The sequence below is a fragment of the Notothenia coriiceps genome, unplaced genomic scaffold (assembly GCF_000735185.1).
Source record: "Notothenia coriiceps isolate Sejong01 unplaced genomic scaffold, NC01 NC01_scaffold00020229, whole genome shotgun sequence".
NCBI lineage: Eukaryota > Metazoa > Chordata > Actinopteri > Perciformes > Nototheniidae > Notothenia > Notothenia coriiceps.
The window spans coordinates 1-18,534 of record NW_011352930.1 but is presented as its reverse complement, the minus strand read 5'-3'; the positions used below and the strand labels follow the sequence as shown (position 1 = coordinate 18,534).

The 18,534-nt window shown below is 41.0% G+C and overlaps 2 protein-coding genes across 3 annotated transcripts; one reads left to right on the top strand and one right to left on the bottom strand.

The window, feature by feature from the left end:
* Nucleotides 1-11,164: 11,164 nt before the first annotated feature.
* LOC104952618 (U3 small nucleolar RNA-associated protein 14 homolog A) lies at nt 11,165-13,870 on the bottom strand. Its single transcript, XM_010779469.1, has one exon. The coding sequence runs from the start codon at nt 13,815-13,817 to the stop codon at nt 11,469-11,471; it is 2,349 nt and encodes a 782-aa protein (XP_010777771.1). The 5' UTR covers nt 13,818-13,870; the 3' UTR covers nt 11,165-11,468.
* Nucleotides 13,871-15,022: 1,152 nt separating this feature from the next.
* LOC104952617 (coiled-coil domain-containing protein 93-like) lies at nt 15,023-18,258 on the top strand. 2 transcript variants are annotated; one of them, XM_010779468.1, is made up of 7 exons: nt 15,023-15,313; nt 15,672-15,812; nt 16,177-16,271; nt 16,982-17,093; nt 17,453-17,551; nt 17,886-17,942; nt 18,150-18,258. In XM_010779468.1, exons 2-7 carry the CDS (start codon nt 15,678-15,680, stop codon nt 18,252-18,254), a joined length of 603 nt encoding a protein of 200 aa, XP_010777770.1. In that variant the 5' UTR covers nt 15,023-15,313; nt 15,672-15,677; the 3' UTR covers nt 18,255-18,258. The 2 variants fall into 2 exon arrangements, with proteins under 2 accessions (XP_010777770.1, XP_010777769.1); XM_010779467.1 differs by having other exon boundaries at nt 15,025-15,313; nt 15,699-15,812.
* Nucleotides 18,259-18,534: the final 276 nt, after the last annotated feature.

The following is an 18,534-nucleotide window of genomic DNA, read 5'->3' as shown; positions in this document are numbered from 1 at the left end:
GCAGATTAGCCTTGCTTTGAGATGTAATCAGTCACACACACACACACACACACACACACACACACACACACACACACACACACACACAATCAAATACACACGCACACGCACACACACACGCTTTAACAGACTGGGACAGAGAAGGACACTGCTGAAATGAAGAGACAAAGACAGACCAAACAATATGAAGGATTATCTATGAACTCTTTCTGGCACTTTTTTTCTGTATCTACAACAGAGGAATTCTCCCTCTCGTACTTTTCCAGGCCACACTGTGTACCGTGTACTTAAGACACTTTTGGCATTGCTTTCCTTTAATCCACTTTTTTGTAATAAGTGTCTGAAACTATTTCCTACTTGACAGAAACTCAAATGTTGGGATGTAAATGGATCAATCAGTATTTGTTATTGCGCAACAGTAATCTTTACACTTTTCGATAGTCTTTTAAAACTTGTTTTTCTGGGCTACTGGTTATTTTCTAACACTTGAGGCTCTACGTTGCATGAGGTGAATGAGTGGAATATGATGATGCTCTGTTACCATGACAATCTCTGTGGGGCTTGTTTCTCGTCATCTGTGTTGAGTGCCTGTGCCTCTGCTACCTGCACTACTGGGGTAAAATCAATCGTGACCACCACTGTTCTTGATTTAAAAAAAAAAAAGAAAATGATATGATTGGTGGGAAAAACTTTTGCTTGATCTATTAATGTTCATTCTGTGGTCTATGATACCCACAAAGCCAGTCTGCTCTCCTGCAATGGCACATGGTTGAGATGCCATAGATACTGTGTATACATGTATTTCTGTCATAAACACTAGTGAGAAGTTACTTTAGGAATTATATTCTTATCTAAGTTTCCAACTCTTTAATCTGGAAGGAGATTTCCATCCATATGAATTTTATATTTTATTACAGCCATTTCATGACAATATTGTAAAAAAAAGCAAGCGTATACCAGACACCATGAATTTTTGTTATAATCAGTTGTACGATTTATTGTAATGACGATTTATTCAGCTGAATCAAAAATAAAGATGCAACTTTTACAATATTACAAGAGTTCCTGAAACTTACCACATATCTCTGTCAATGCAGATTGTATTTATTTTTGTTACTTTTTCTTTAGCCCTTTTGTCAGAATTATAACCACAAATGTACTGTAGTATTTCCAATATTTCCAATAAAATACTTTATACTAAAATGCAAGTCTTCTTTTTTAACCACACATGCACACTTTATCCACTTTTCTCATCATTGTTAATACAATTGAATAGAAATGTATTGGTCTCCATGTTTCATTTTTTAATACACAATCTATGCTGCCCTCTGCTGGACAGAAGGTGACACTTTAACTTTCCAGAGTATGAATCCAAATCAGATCCAAATATGGAAAATAGTCAGAGGTGCAGTAGCAGATTCAAAAATATGCGATTAGAAATATTTTCCAATCACATGGATACTTTTGGTCTCAAAGACAAATACAAACTTAAAACGTCATCTGCTATAAGGTTAGAAAACAAATAAGTGATCGGGGGCTAAATCGCTTGGATGAATATGCTCAAATATTCAAAATAAATATATATGTTAAGTAGTAGTATTGGTAAAAAGCTGAAACGGTGTCTAATGTAACTATTAATTATTAAACATTTTGTTTTGTAAATGATACAGTACGAGTTGACGCGGACTGTGTAAAAAACGAACCCTTATCACAGTCTGGGATAATTCTATGATTAGCAACAACATTGATTTTGATGCATTGCAGCAAACGTTGCTCCATAATACAGCAGAAATGCCAGAGGAATCAAGTGTAATAGCATGCATTTGCACCATGTATTAGAATACATGGTTCTATATTGTAATGGCCCTGGGACAAAGATTTGTCCTTAAGGATCTCAGTGTATTTGAGCTGCACCATTTATTTTATATCTATTTTAGAAGCTCAGGTTAAACTTCCAAAACTCAGGGCTTTTCACTTCTCACAAAATGTTGGCATTTTTGCCACAGCGTAAATGATTTAAAAAAAAACAAAAAACATTTGAATAAAGGCTAAACATTTCCCTAGTGACACACAAGTGTTGCTAATATGCTTACTATTATACCTAAACATGCAGATGATTAGTAGCTAGGATTACCATTCCTTGCATCCTAGTAAACCTTGTTAGTATGCTTACATTTTTAGAATTAGCACTGAACAAAATCAGCAGTATTCCTCCTCTGGGGACCATGAAGGTCTGTTTAAATTTCATGGCAGTACTTCATAAGTGAAGTACTTCATAAATCCCCATCAACAGATGAAAACTGGAAACAATTAAACACAGCCAGAGCTAAATTAAATATTGACTTAACAAATGAAATCATAACACAAATGAATCTTATCAGACAAAATAATTGTGAATTCGGCAATAAACCAAGTAAACTACTTGCCTATCAATTAAAGAAAGAGCAAGCATAAAGGGCTATAAAGGCAATTCGTCTGAAAGACAACAAGATAACCTACCACCCAAAACAGATTAACCAGACTTTTTAGGAATTTTATAACAAATTATACAAATCTCAATGTGATTACTCACAAGATGAACTGGACAATTATCTCCATAACATTAATTTACCTACATTATCTGATTTAGATCAAGAGTATCTAAACTCATCAATTACAGAAGTAGAAGTTTTGGCTGCAATTAAATCTATGCCTATAAATAAAAGCCCAGGGCCAGATGGCTTCTCGGCAGAATTTTATAAAGAGTTTTGGACTGAACTTCAACCTATATTATGTCAATGGTTAACAACTTCTCTCACAACAGAACACTTCCTCAATCAATGAATCTTGCATATATTACTGTACTACATAAAGATGGAAAAGACCCCTTGAATTGTTCTTCATTTAGGCCTATAAGCCTCTTGGATCATGATTATAAGATTATCACCAAATTATTAGCAAAACGACTGGAAATTATTTTACCTAAACTAATTAGTCCTGATCAAACAGGTTTTGTCAAGGGCAGATATTCTTCTGATAATATAAGGAGACTTTTGAATATTATAAACCATTTGGACACCTGTCAGAAGCCATCTCTGCTTCTTTCTTTAGATGCCGAGAAGGCTTTTGACAGGGTTGAGTGGAATTTTCTTTTTGCTATCTTGAACAGATTAAATATGGGCTCTCGGTTCATAGAGTGGGTCAAATCAATTTATAAAAATCCTAAAGCAGCGGTTATCACTAACTGCAGTTCCTCAGATTTTTTTTCCACTAACAAGGGGGACAAGACAGGGATGTCCACTGTCACCTTTGCTTTTTGCAATTGTAATTGAACCACTGGCGTCATGTGTGCGAGACAACATAAGTATTAAAGGAGTGAAGATTAACGATGAACACAACATTTCTCTGTATGCTGACGATATCATTCTTTACTTAACAGACCCAGAAAATTCAGTACCACATCTGCACGACACGATAGAGCAATTTGGAAGATACTCAGGATATAAAATTAATTTTAAGAAATCTAATGCTTGTTTCTTACATATGACGCCAACAGCAAATCTGGAAAAGTCTTGTTCTTTTAATTTGTCACCAGGTGGCTTTAAATACTTAGGAATAAATATAACACCACACCTGGATAATCTGGTATGGGGCTCCTGAAGGGGACTCTTTAATCTTGCTGGGAGACTTCAACGCACATGTGGGCAATGATGGAGACACTTGGAGGGGAGTGATTGGGAGGAACGGCCCCCCTGATCTGAACCGGAGTGGTGGTTTGTTACTGGACTTCTGTGCTAGTCATGGATTGGCCATAACAAACACCATGTTCGAACATAAGGATGCTCATAAGTGTACGTGGTACCAGAGCACCCNTTTTTAGCAAATTATTTTGTTGGTCAATCAATATAAACAATGGGCGAATCCGGTATAAGCAATTTTTGAACATTTGTTTCACAACTTAACATGCAATCATTTAATGATTTAAGAGCAGAATTATGACATTCAACATAAGGTTTGTTTTTCAGATACCTTGCAAATTAGGACGTGAATCCAATCAATTATTAAAGCAATAAATTGAGTCGCTGATTGTTTGGAAGGAGGAGGGATATTATGTATTCGAGCCACAATCAAAGCGTAATAGAGCAATTGAATGCAGTTTTTTTCTAAAGCAGCTCAGTCATCCTTTCCACCTTAAAAAGGATCTGCGAAAGGACTTTAGGAATACAGATAGATGAACACTACATGGCCTGAATATCTGTGAAGAACACATTTTCCATTTCACAAGCAATCAAATCCAAAGAAGCAACTTAAATTTTCTCACCAAATGTTTACCTCACACCATAAAGATGCATAAAATTTCCAAAGAAACTCTCAAACATGTCCGAGATGTAAAGTAAAAGAAGCGACATTTATGCATCTGTTTGGGGGGGGGGGCACTGTGAGTCTCTTGAAACTTTCTGGGATTCGATTCATGCGCTCACCAAAAGCCGTTTGTGTAATCGAAATGAGCCATAATCCATGTTTTTTCCTGTTAAATGATATGCCACTTTAAACTGAACCCCAAACATTACTAGAATCCTAATCACAATAATTATTTGCCAAGAATGTAACTTTCTCTGGAAGAATGGAACTCCTCAAACATTTAACTTTTCTTGATCAGATTAACACCACTTTACTCTGGAGAAAATGACTTTGGAAAAAAAAAAAATTTAATCATGGACATATCTTTTTCAGCTCTGTGGTTGCCCTTGTTTTCATTATTTGAAAAATATACTGAGCTATGGCCCAGTGATGGAATGGTGGCATTCTGTGGCTATTTTCCATGACTCGCCGGAGATCTAGTTGTGTTGTCATGTCGTATATTGTCGCGTATTGTCATAATTAATTTGTATAATTATTTGTTGTTTTAATTGATGTGGCTTATTATTATTATTTTTATTTTGTTTCGTTTTTGGTTTTTTCATTTTCATGGCTCTGTTGTTAATTATTTGAGAGCTTTTTTTTTTTTATAATGTTTTTTCTCAGTGGTGCATTGCGGTGGAGGGAGGGAGCTCATCCGTCGGGAACCCGCACCTAGTTGTGTGAGTGTACTGTGATTTACAAATATGAAATGGCATCGATTATTGTACACTATAATGAAAATAAAAGACTTGTAAAAAAAAAAAATAATTAGGAAAATGAAGGAAGACAAATGGAAGATCAAAAATACATATCTTCTAGTGTAGATTTAGAAATTGGTACGGAACAGGTGGTGCATATGTTAAGGCTATTTTTTCCGTTGAGGATTATTTCTATGTACTGCTTTCGTGTGTATTTCGTGCAGCGAACTGTATTCATATGTTTGTGTGTTGGTCATGGAGAAGGAACATTACCCAGTGGTGCTCACTGGTGTGTTATCAAAAGTGTTCAGCATTATAGGCTCAATGGAAACCGGTTTTCAATTTAAGACCTTAAGCAACGTTATAAAGATTATAAGTAGGGCTGCCTAGAATCAGCCCCTCGTTTTGCTGCCATTTAGGCTGCCTTAGACTTTTTGGGGACCCTTCCTTCTTCTTCTGTCTCTCTGTACCTGTGTACTCATGTTCCAAATAACACAGCTTCCCCAAACTGTTTCTGTCTGTCTACCGCCAGGATCTTCGAGTTGTGCGATCTACGCTCCAGCCTATGGGTTAACTGCAAGAGGCCACATTTCACTGTTTGTGACTGTGTGCATGTATGTAGTGAACAATAAAAGGGTTTCATCCTCCCAGTTTAATTCTATTGCTGTTTTCCTAAGTCCTGGAATCCTGAGTCCTGGATCCTGAGTTGTGGCTGAACCTGTCACTGTGGTCCTGCCTGACTCTCATCATACTACTTCCCTGATGGCTCCCACAGGATTGTTGACATCCTCGTGGATTCATCTTCTTATTATAGACACATGCATTTCCAAACATTTGGTCTTTCGAAACATTTGGTCTACCTAGGCTGTAAAATGTATTATCTCTTCGATTTACACACAGCATCTATTGCACGTCTGTCCGTCCTGGGAGAGGGATCCCTCCTCTGATGCTCTCCCTGAGGTTTCTCCATTTCTTCCATTTCTTTCTTTGGAAGTTTTTCTTGTCCGATGTGAGGGTCCAAGGACAAAGTATTCATGTTCATATTCTGTACAAACTGAGACAAAAGTAAGATTTGTGATATTGGGCTATATAAATAAGCTTTGATTGATTGATTGATTGATTGATTGATTGATTGATTGATTGATTGATTGATTGATTGATTGATTTATTGATTGAGTGATTGATTGAGTAGGAAGATATACCAGGCTTCGATAAACACAATATTGTTTGTGAATACAATCATTTAATGCTTTAATAAACATTGTTCACTGCCTTAATTTATGTCATTTCTTAAAAAGCCATTTTAGTTTGGAATAAAAACTGACTGCAGACCTTCAGTGCCTTTTATACGATGTGAACATGACTACTACTATTATCAGACTCCACAGAGAATAATTGATGCCTTTACAATGAATGAATTATCCAATGAGATGAATTGGCAGGTTCCATACACTGTACTACTCATAGTCCCATGGGAGACTCACTTAACCCCAATAATGAGAGTGATAAAGGAAGTCTGGTAGGCAAGAGGAGGGTACAGGGGCTTTCGATTAGTTGTCAAGGGCTACTGGAGGCCCCCTGACGCAACCAGAGATCAGCCAGGGATTCAATTCATCATCCTGCCTGTGCCGAGCGCTAAGGGCCTTTTCATTATCACGCTACGGAGTCCCACTGTCGGCTCCTTCAGTTTAAATGTGAGTGATGGTGACGGAGGGGTGGGGCCGGGCCCTCATCATAAATGTCCTCCCCAATGGACCGTTGCAGGTCCCAGCTCCAAAAGAATAGGCCCTGTGACCTCTCTGTCGTCTATAATTAACCCCTAACCCTCCGCCTCCGCCAATCCCCATAAAGCCATGATGTGGGAGATGCTGTTTGCCAAGCCTCTCTTACCTCGGCCCCCGAGTCCCTCACTGCGGGCAGAAGAATACACTGTAGAAAGGGTAGGGGGGCAACAAAGGAAAATGGCTGCTGCCCTTGTATTCAGTGATGTTTTACATGTTAGGGATGACCTGAGTAATCTGCATTATAAGGCTGACATGAGTGAAATCTTTTTAAATATACCTACTTATGCACATTTACCCATCAAAAGATCTGAGAAAGATTAGACTCAGGGCAATAATGACATACAGACTGTGTGTGTGTGTGTGTGTGTGTGTGTGTGTGTGTGTGTGTGTGTGTGTGTGTGTGTGTTGTGTGTGTGTTGTGTGTGTGTGTGTGTGTGTGTGTGTGTGTGTGTGTGTGTGTGTGTGTGTGTGTGTGTGTGTGTGTGTGTTAGCAGGTACTGACATTTACCACAACATCCAACAAGCAAATTGTTGTTACCAAAGGTGTCGGCTTAAACCCAAATCCCAATAAGTCAATTGTTCCCTAAAGGCCGGAGCTGACACATATACATAATGACATTTGAGGACGCACGCAGGGACAATTTCAAAAGAAGAATCACACAAGGACGAAGTGAGACGTAGAATGAGGAAGCTTTGCTCTGCCTTCTGCAGCAGTCATGGAAGAAAACCATCTCTCATCTACAGACAGGGGAAACAGAGAGGAGTCATTTGTGGAGCATGATTGTCTGTGCAATTTCTTGGAACCTCGAGGAGGAAATGAAAATGCCCTGTAGCTGGAAGAACCATGGAAGCTTTGCCAGCATGTGTGTGGCATATTGAATGGTAATGACAAAGCAGGCTATATCCCCTGTGAGCAAGCCTGCGGAACAATGATTACAGATTGGTTGATGTGTCCTTAGTATCACAAGGGACTCTGATTCTAATGCTAATCAGAGCTGCTGCCCGTTGAAATGTATCTGTACTCGCAAGGCAGGGGGAAATAAGATGGAATATCCCTGTTAGACTGTCCATTTATCATGAGGCGCCGCTTGTTTTGATATTTTAGCCCTCAGGAATTTAGAGAGGGGCTTTTGGCAGGCTTAGCCTATTGCACCACCTGGTGGCCTTAGGCTGGTACCAGTATTACCTGAATATTTTTGTTCCAGGGCATTTATTGTGCATAACATGTTGACGTATAGGCTGACAGCATTCTGCGTTATTTAATTTGTTATTATAGTTGGAGAGCCTGTGAAACCGCCTCACATTGCTCCGTAAGAATGTACAAATGGAACTCAGTGGGATTAATCTCTGTTTCAGGTTGTAACTCCCCCCGCTCAGCCTGCACCAGTCACACAGTCCCCCCCCCCCCCCNCCTAACATCACTGACCAGGCTCGACACGTCCGACTACGCCCCACGCCCGTCAAAATGTTGGAGACTAACACATACTTAGGGTACTCCAAGGTCCCTTTCCTCACTGAATGTACTTTATTTTCATTCGGGGAGAGAAACAAGAAGGAGAGACAAGACACAGTGATGCTCAGCTGCACACTCAATGTAGGTTAATGGAAGGGAGGAGAGTCTGAGCTCAGGCCGGCTCTGATTGGCTGGCCCGGTGGACGTGCAGATTCTCCGCAGCACAACCTGTCACTGTTGATCATGGGCCATCTCTTAACAGCCAGCGGGGCTATCAGAGAGGTGAGTCCATTGCTATTCAGGACTAAGCAGATGATAAATCATTTGTACATAATTAGTGCTCAGCAAGGTTACAACTGACACGTGTTTTCATCTTAATTAGGAGGGGGATTTGTTCCATTCATTTAATTTGGTGTGCATGAGCGCCTCTGCACCTAACTAAGTTAATCTTACACCTGTCAGGGTACGCATGGAGTCGGGCCTTGGATTACAGGGGGATGTGGGTAATAGTCCTCTTCCATCAGATTGTATCGCAAACAGACTTGCAAGTCAAGTGGACTTTAGTGACAAATAAGACTGCCAAATCTACTGTTATGTGCATTTAACGGCACTTTATAATACTTCAATCAGTTAGGAATTACTGCATGCTTTTAAATAGTTAGGTAACCCATGCTTCTGTCTCATCTCATACAGTTTTGCAGCCAACCAATAAGGCATATACATGCCCCTTCATCCTAGAATAAATATTTAAACAGATACAATACAACATGGGCTTTATGGGGAAACACGTGTTCCATCATGGAGGTTGTAGGCCCACACTCCAGCTCTCTGATTTACAGCCACAGCAGCCTTCACATATCTGAGCGAGAATCACTGTCTGCTCTCGATGCAGTCCAGTGGGCAGCAGCAGCAGCCAGTCCAAGGACTAGGTCTCTTTTCTTTGTTGAAAGCTGTATGAAGCTGTAGTAATTGCCCCTAAGAGGAGGTTCGATAGAGAATGACTGATTTAGTAACTATAGGTTTCTAATGGAATTCTCCAATGCCTCTCGGGCACTCAAGCTGACAACCATTACCTGAACTGATGCATAGTCCATTACGGGATTCCCCTGCTTTAATAGAGTGTCTATCACATGAAATACAGAGATGTCAGGTGCCAAAGCATGCACTCTCACCCATGTGTGAAGGTTTAACCCAACTGTAAATGCTTTCCTTCTAGACACTGCTGCCTTATACATGCATTGTATATCTATATATAAAGCACATTGTAAAATGTTGCTGTTCCACTCCTAACGGCCGGCCCCAGTTTACAACCTTCAGAATGGTGTCAGTGAAACATGTGATCCAGCATCCTGTGAAATAACCATGCCCGACTTTAAAACTCCTCTGCTTAAATTGACGGAAGGAATAAACACCATGTAAAGTGACAAGCTTGAAAGCACTACACAGCGATGTGAATCCAACCCTTAGGGCAACACAATAGCAAAGGATGCCAGGGTTTTATTGTTTCATTAAACATATTTAGTTTTGAGTTATTAGTTAATCATTAAAAAATAATCAATGAATTGACTTGTTTGGTGAATGTATGTCAGAAATGATAGATAATGCCGTTTACCTCCAACATGAGGGCGTTTAGTCCACTGCCAGGAACCAGGACATATGTTACTATGACAATATCAAGACAAGGCAAACCACCGTACTAACCTTGTACACAATGTCTTGAAAAAAGTCAAATTGTTTGTGACAAACTATTTTCTTTTGATGGACAGAAGAAGTTGACTTCAATGGAATTGATTCATTGAAATACATATGAATATAGCTGAGTATTAGGTCTGTAAAGTGAATTGTGTTAGTGCCAGTTGGTATCAACACCAGGGAAAGCAGATGCTTTTGTCAAACCTTACTTTGGGGACATGACACATGGCTGTCTATGCACTCTTTAGTCTCAGCAAACAGAATGAGTCAGCACTGATGCCTTCAGTGTTACCTAAAGAGGTGAGGGTCCAAAGGAAGAGAGGGGTCACACCATTGGGTCTTTGAACTGAGGCCTTATATCTGTACAAGAGTTGTTATTTTGGACAAAAGTTATTTATTTGGGACAAAAAAGACACAGCCATATTGAAATGAGTTAATATCAGATTATAGAATGAGTCAATAATAAACCATGAACACATTCTAGTTTGTAGTTATAAACAGATCCAGTTGTAATATTGCTGCTGTTTAGGATCAGTCCCGACTGATGTTCTACTCCTCTTGACTGATCACAGGTCAGTGCTGCTGTGTGATCACAGTGACAGGTCTTACTGGATATTCCTCTTATGTTCATGGTGGTATATTAGCTAAACCCAACAATTCATTTGAACAGTGTCTGTCATAAATACACTACTTGATAATAAAGTATGTACTTTGAGCAGTTCATCTGCTGTATGTTTCCAACCTACTTCATCTCAGAGGAACATATTGTAGGCTACTTCCTACTCCACTCTTTATCTTACAGCTACACTTAGTTATTACAGATCCAGCTATCAGACATGTACAATAGGCTAGACATCTTTTAGAACTCAATATATATTCCTACCATTAATGGAACTAATAAAGTAGGTGAAATGTGTTCAGGTATCAGTACACAGAAAAATATCAGTAATAATACTTACAAAAGATCATACATAGACCTATATATTACCTAATAATACCTAATATAGCATTTTCAAGCTTTCATTATAGTTTATGACATGATATTAATTATGGCTGTTAATACCATTATTGTATTTATACATCATCAGCTGGGAACTACCACAATTCATTCATTTTAAAAACGAGAACTTATGCTAAAAGAAATTACAGGAAGCAGATAGAGTTTGAGTCCATTTACCACATTTAGACAACACGATACAGTGAAATGTGCCAGCATCAGGCAGGAGGAAGGTGCTTTACTAAATCATCAGCTGTTCATAACACAACTCATCTTATGACACAATGTGGTTTACATATTTACCCTTCTCAGTTGACTTTCAGCATTGATTTGACATATCGAAATCTCAGATGTACAACATGAAAAGCTTATGAAGAGAGGGAGTCTGAGTAGTGGAGCTGCCATGACAACCTGCTGTGCTGGCTGCTTGCTTTACATTGACTTTTACCTAGTGAGAACTGTTGCTAACGTTTTCTCTTCCATGAGTCCACATGACTTGTGCTCCCGGTAGACACCTGCTTCTTGTCCTTCATTAGCTCCTCACGGGACATGGGTTCGATGATGGCGCCCAGCTGGGTGACCACCTTGGGCTTGTTGATCTTTCTGACAGTCTGCTCTGTGTTCCAGGTGCGACCCAGCGGAGCGCGGATGGTGCTCTCAAACTGCGCGTGGTTCTGGAAGGGAAAGGGCAGCGAGTTCACCTGATGGAGGCTGATGGAGCCGTTTCTCTTCTCTGACATGATGATGCTGGGGAGACATTGGTCTCTCCTTGGAGGGGGGGGGGCTGTCTTAATCCTGAACCTCCTCCGTTTGTTGCGGGAAGGCTTTAGGTTTGTCCCTCCCCACTCGCCCCAACCAGGAAGAGTCAGGTCCACGACCTGCGGCTTCGCTGCCTCCTCCTGCTTCCTCTTGTCCTTAAGGAAGTCTGAGACCACGTCATCTCCGGCAAAGGCCTCTTTAATGAGCCCCCGTTGGTCAAGCTTGTCCTCCGAGTCCTCTGTGTCCTCCATGGTTGGGGCGAGAGGAACTTTGATGACTTTTGTTTCTTTGGTGAGAACTTCTTTCAGTTCGATTCCCCGCTTTCTTTTTCTGGTTGTGCCAGCCTGTGGAGTTACAGAGGGCAGCTGTTCTGTAGCAGGGGCCGGCTCAGCAGGGGCCGGCTCCTGCTGACTGAGGAGCTCCATTTCCTCCAGAGTCCTGACCCTCACCAGCCCTTCCTCCAGCTGGGCTGAAGGGTTCGTGTGGCAGGAGTCTGCAGCTCCCTCGGGCATCTCAGCTTCTCGACTGCTGTCTGCTATTCCCCGGAAAAGGCTTGTGAACTCTGACAGCTCCTCTTCCTCCTGGTCAGGTACTTGTGGCTCCTCCTCTTCCCCCTGGCCAGGTACTTGTGGCTCCTCCTCTTCCTCCTGGTCAGGTACAGGTGCTGTGACAGCCTCGTGAGCCTGGCGCCGTTTCCTCCTGCTATCAAACTCCCTGAGGAGGGTTTCCTCTTCTGTTTCCTCTTCCTCATCCTCCTCAGCTGGATTTTCCACAGCTCCAGGCCCCTCGGTTATTAGATCCATATTTTCACTTAACTCTTTTTCAGCAGGGCCCTCAGACAGCTTTCCTCTCATCCAGGGATTGGAAGAATGTAGTCCTTGCTCTGCATCATTTACAAAATCAGGCAGCACCTCTTCATCCACTGCTTCCTCCTCCTCCTCCTCCTCTTCCTCTTTATTCAGCACAGTCACCAGCTTCTGGGTCAGCTCCTTGTTCACCTCCAGCTGCTGCTGCATGGCTTTGCGAGCCCCCTCATCATATTTTGCCATGATGACCTTTGACTTGGCCCACTTGCCACTGTTCTGGTGCTTCAGAGACATCCTCTCCTGCATCCTGGCCAGCTCGATCTTACTCAGCTCCTCCAAGGCAGCGGCGGGGTCCGTCTTCACCATCTCCTCAAACTTCTTCAGGAACTCTTTACGCTTTGCCTTGTTCTGCACTTTGTGGTATTTTTTGCTCTTGATTTTTCTCTCTCTCCGGGTCTTTGCCTCGTAGTAGGACTGCAGAGCCCGGGCTTTCTGCAGCTCTGCGCGTCGTATCTTGGCCTCCTCCAGGCTCATGGCCCTCATTGAAGCCTCCTCTGCAGGGGTCAGGATGGGGTCATTGATGGGCTGCTTGTTTGCTGAAAGGAGGGCAAATATCTCCTGCTCGAGCGGGGTTTGTGCCTTCCACCCGGTCACCATCCTCTCCATTGGCCTAGGACCCGCGGGCTCCTTGTCCAGGGGGAAGACCAGCTGCTCGGCCCTCTGGTTCTGTTTGATGATGTCTTTCCACCGGGTCACCTCTGTGGAAGCCTTCCGGAAAGCCACATCTCTTTGAATCCTCTCACTCTCCTGCTTGCTGAGGGGGCACTCAATGGTCTTGTTAGTATGCTGCAGGTTCTTCAGCTGCTTCTTGGTCTTGGCAGGGACAGCGGAGGTTTTCTCCATTGACCCGATGAGGTCCGAGATATCGATCTTATCGCCCTCTCCCTCGGCGTTGACGGTAAACTCCGACATGAGGACGGCTGCCTCGGATCTCTCCCCCAGCTTCTTCTGCCTCTTACCTCCCAGAGCGCTGATGGCTTCGAGCAGCTTTTGGCGTTTTCGTTCATCCTTGCCGCCGCCGTCCTCCTCCTCCTCCTCACTGCTGATATTTCCGTCTTCTTTACTGAGAAACTCATCGTCGCCATCGTCGTACACCACATCTGGCTTCACCTCTGCGAGCTTCTCCGTCACCGTGGTGCTCCTCCTGACGCTCTTCCTACTCACTTTCTTCTTAGAAACTTTAGCCATTTTGGAGTCACCACCGCTGGAGTGGAGTGGTCTGTACACACGTGTGCCGTAAACCGAGCCGTTATCGTAATTAGTGGCCGCAATGTGAGCAGTACTGTCGCAAAATATCTGGCAGTGTTTTTTCTCTTTTCTCTCTCTCTCGCTCTCTCTGTCACCTAAATGCAAATGTAAAGATACTTTATTTGCGTTGCACATCAAAGCTCATGTTTGTTAAAACACATTTGTAGAATATTATGTGGGAAGGAAAGAAAGAAACAGAACGAGATGGAAATCATCACCAATATTCATATGTAATGAAAATAAAAACTAATATTAATGATAACACTGCATACTAGCTGCACATAACATTATTAGTATTATTATTATTTTTATTATTATCGTTACACGATTATTATGATTGTTGCTATAATTATTATGATAAAAAGTATTATGATTATTCTTATTATTCATATTATTCTTATAATAATAATAATAATAATTATTATTATAACAGTATACTGTTTCTTTCTCCTAAAGGTCTATCAGTTTAAAGAGACAATGCACGTATCCTATTCAATTCAGATTTAAAGTAGCTTTATTGCATTACCACATCAAAGCACAGTTTTGTTAAACCTCATTAAACATTAAAAACATTTGTACAATATTATGTGATGTAAAATCAAGGAAATAAATAAGCTGTACATGATGGAAATCATGAACAATTAAATAATTATAAAATCAGAATGAATGTAACTGGCAACTGCACATAGCATAATTATGATTAATATAATGATATTATTTTTATAATATGATAACTATTACCATTATTGTTATTATTATGATTATTGTTATTATGATTGTTATTATTATTATTATTGTATGATGATTACTATTATTATTATTATGATTATTATGAACATTATGAATATTATTATTATTATGATTATTTGAATATGATTATAACAGTTGATGTCTCGATCTGTGTATCAGTGTTAGCAGATCATCCTCTGAGTGTAAGTGGACCACGTTGGCAAGGAGCAATCTGAGAGGATTGGTTGTTGCAAAATTAAAACCCGTGTAAAAATGTAGTACGAATGTTCTTATTATACATCCATGTACGAATGCCTCAAACGTTATTTCCAAATGACTTCATTTCTAGATCTTTCCTCTGTAACTGTTTCATTGTAATCTTGGTGCTCCCTCTGTTGGCTGAAAATGCGCGTGCACGTTGTGGTGTCTGTGCCGTTCTTTTTACACACCCATGGTCTGCGCTCCTCGTGACATTGTCGCGTGTTCGAAACACAGCCTGCCTGCGGCTTCAAATAAATAGCTAGTGTTCGTTGTTATTTCTTGTGTTTAGTTGCATTCAACAATCAACATTTGACTGTCACATGTTCCGGTCATGTGACCTGTCAACACGTCAGTTCATCATGGCGGCGGTTTCGTCGGTTTTCCACAGAGTCAGAACTGGCTCTAAAATAGGTGCCCAATATGACCAAGAAGGAAACCTGATTCAGGTGAGCAGCGTTTACATCAATCTTTAACACCTACGGTGCTTTCACTGCAACCCTTACTCCAACCTAATAGCGGGAAAACTCGGAGGCTTGCTTGTGAGCTAACTTGAGTTAGCTTTAACAGCTGGATGGAGTTTGAATGCTCGTTTACAGTTTAACGGTGTCAATAGGAAACCTTTGCTTTATTTCATAATTAAGAGAGCCAAATAAAGGAATGGCCTCTTTAAGTTGGCAGACATTTGGCTCTTTCCATGGACGTTAATGTTGACCGTTATCTGAGTGGAAGAACAGACCCTCTGCAGCTGTGTGCAGTGTTGCTCCAGAGCACTCCAGCAGCCCACATGGAGTTTGTTTCTTACAGAGGTAAATGATGTGTGTGTGGCCCCAGGTGGAAACCAGAGAGGATGAGGAGCAGAGCATCAAGCTGGCGGAGATCCTGGAGCTCCTGCTGGCAGCTGGATACTTCCGGGCACGGATTAAAGGCTTGTCCCCTTTCGATAAGGTACCAGGACCTGCTCTCTCCCTGTCATGTGATGGCAACATTAACACTCACTTTTGCTTTTCCAGATGATAAAAACGCCACTCGGACAAGCCGTTGTGTCCTTGGGCAAGACTATTCACCCCAATTTGCTCCTGTGGGGATTGTCCACACAGTGTCCACTGTCTGATATGTGTCATTTGTAATGTAAAGCGCTTTGGGTATTCGGAAAAGGGCTAAATGTATTATTATTATTATTATTATTATTATTATAAATTGTGAACTGAAGTATCTATTAATGTTTGAGTTTACTCAGTAGACAGGGCTGCTATTGATTTATTCCAACAGTAAAGCTCCCACTCAACCTGTCCTCCTGTCCCCTCTTCAGGTGGTAGGTGGTATGACCTGGTGCATCACCACTTGTAACTTTGACATTGATGTGGATCTTCTTTTCCAAGAAAACTCAACAATTGGCCAGAAAATGTAAGTGGGGTTTGAGCTGGTGAATTGTCCCCGGAGGCCCCCATACACTGTGTGAATAAACGGTCCGAGATGAACATTGACTGTTTGGAGAGAAGTGGTCGGCTGTCCAACTGAAACAATGTGGCTGGTCCGACATTTAAAGCTAAAGCCACCAAAGAAGGGCTTATATCAAAGGTTATGACAGAAAAGTAGAACTCCATTCTTACAATCCGACTATGCATACAACCAACGGCCACTAAACCAATTTCAAGCTGAATATTCTGGGCTCCTTGCAATTTAAACAACATCTTAATAAAAATAGAATAGAGTTAAATAGTTCACTTAAGAAATGACATACATTGAATATTTATTTCTGCTTGCATTTGTTTTCCATTTCAATGATAGTGCAGACAGACATTCATCACACAAGCTGACACGATTGAAACGTGATATTGTCCAGTCTATCAGAGACAGTGACCAACATATAACATGTCCCAGTGTGACATGAAGTGAGCCTGCAGAATCACAGTGGTCGCAGTGTGTACAGATCTGTTGCCAACCTGGTCATCATTATTACATGTTAGCAGCAGTATAGCATGTAGCAAGAAATAACCTAATTTGTAAGCTTTTAAAAGAATGTCCTATGATTATTAACAATGAACACACACTCAGATCAGAATCAGGCAATGCAAAGAAAAGAGCGACTGATAAGTGCTTCTTCCTCTTGGCAGATCCCTGACGGAGAAAATTGTGTCGGTGCTACCAAAGATGAAGTGTCCTCATTGCCTGGAGCCACATCAAATCCAAGGACTGGATTTTATCCACATCTTTCCAGTGATACAGGTGAGAGAATTCATCCTAAACTGAGATACCAAATCTTCATATGGTAATGTTAAGCATTACATTGACATGTGTTAAGAGCATTTAAAATCGTAACAATGATAGCATTTGTCTTCAAACTGTGTATTCCTCCATTAGACATAGGTGTCCTATCAGTTTTTCTGCCCAATTTAAACTAATTGATATCTGCTGTTAAGGTATGGCTTATGATTTGGATCTTAAGTGAATATCCTAACTTATTTCTGGACTTCAGTATCAGCTCAGAAATATGTTGCATTCACATGCTGTAATGTCAGAGAATCAATGGTTCAGTGTTGGTGAAGTGTACAGTATGACCAGCTGTGTGTTGTGTCTCCTGCCAGTGGTTGGTGAAGCGAGCCATTGAGACGCGGGAAGAGATGGGCGACTCTGTGAGAGCGTACTCCATCTGTCAGTTCCAGAAGAGCCACAGCCTGCCGGAGGTAGCATCAGTCACTGAGCCAGACTTACTGTAGAGCTTGGTGGAGTGGAATCCAGATGTGGGACAGAAGAGAGAATGGAAAACATCACCACTGTGATCAGTTATCAAAATACTGGAACATTGCTAAATAATGCTAAATGTCACTGTCAGAAATCAGATTTGCCCCAGAGTATTAACCCTGACTTTGAATTGAACATAATTGTGCAGGTGTGTGGTAGTAATGTTCCCCCTTGGTAGGACATGTAAACCATAATGTTGTTTTGCTGTTTTACATAAATTGTCCTCCTAATCATAGCTTTTAATCATAATATGTGCTGTGTAACTCTGTGTTCCAGGATGAGGAGTTCCTTCAGAGGAAAGACATGGCTGTGAGTGCAGTTCTGAAAGTATTGGTAAGTGGCTTCACCAGCATAGCATACAATTGGTTCTGTAACTACTTCAACTGCAAAGACAAAAAGCACATGTGGTTCATCAGAATAATAAAGTTATTCTGTATGCTTAAAAACAATAGGAACAGGCGTATTCTGAAACGTTTTCATACTGATCTGTTTGTGTTATATCAAATCTAAAATGTCCTTAATAAATCCTGGTGTTTACAGGAAGTGTACAAACCTCAGAGGAAGTACAGGCGGCAGAGGGATGCAGGGGAGCTGCAGAAGGAGGAGTCCAGAGTCCACTCCACTCTGCTGGAATACGGAAGGTAAGATGTGTGTACTCTTGTCAACTACTCTGCTGTTTGTTTTGGCTCCAGTGGCTTTAAGGCAGTGCGGTGACCAATTCTAATTAGGGATGCACCAATGTCACATTTCTCAGCCCATATTGATACCAATGTTTCTTTGTGTTCTTTTTCAACCTTTTGTGCCAGGGAAACAAACACATCTTATTTATCAAATATATGCTGCCATTCCGCCCTTCATCACACTTGAGCACAAATCCCTAAAGAGTAACTTTTACAAAAGCTACTCAATGAGAAGATGTTACTGC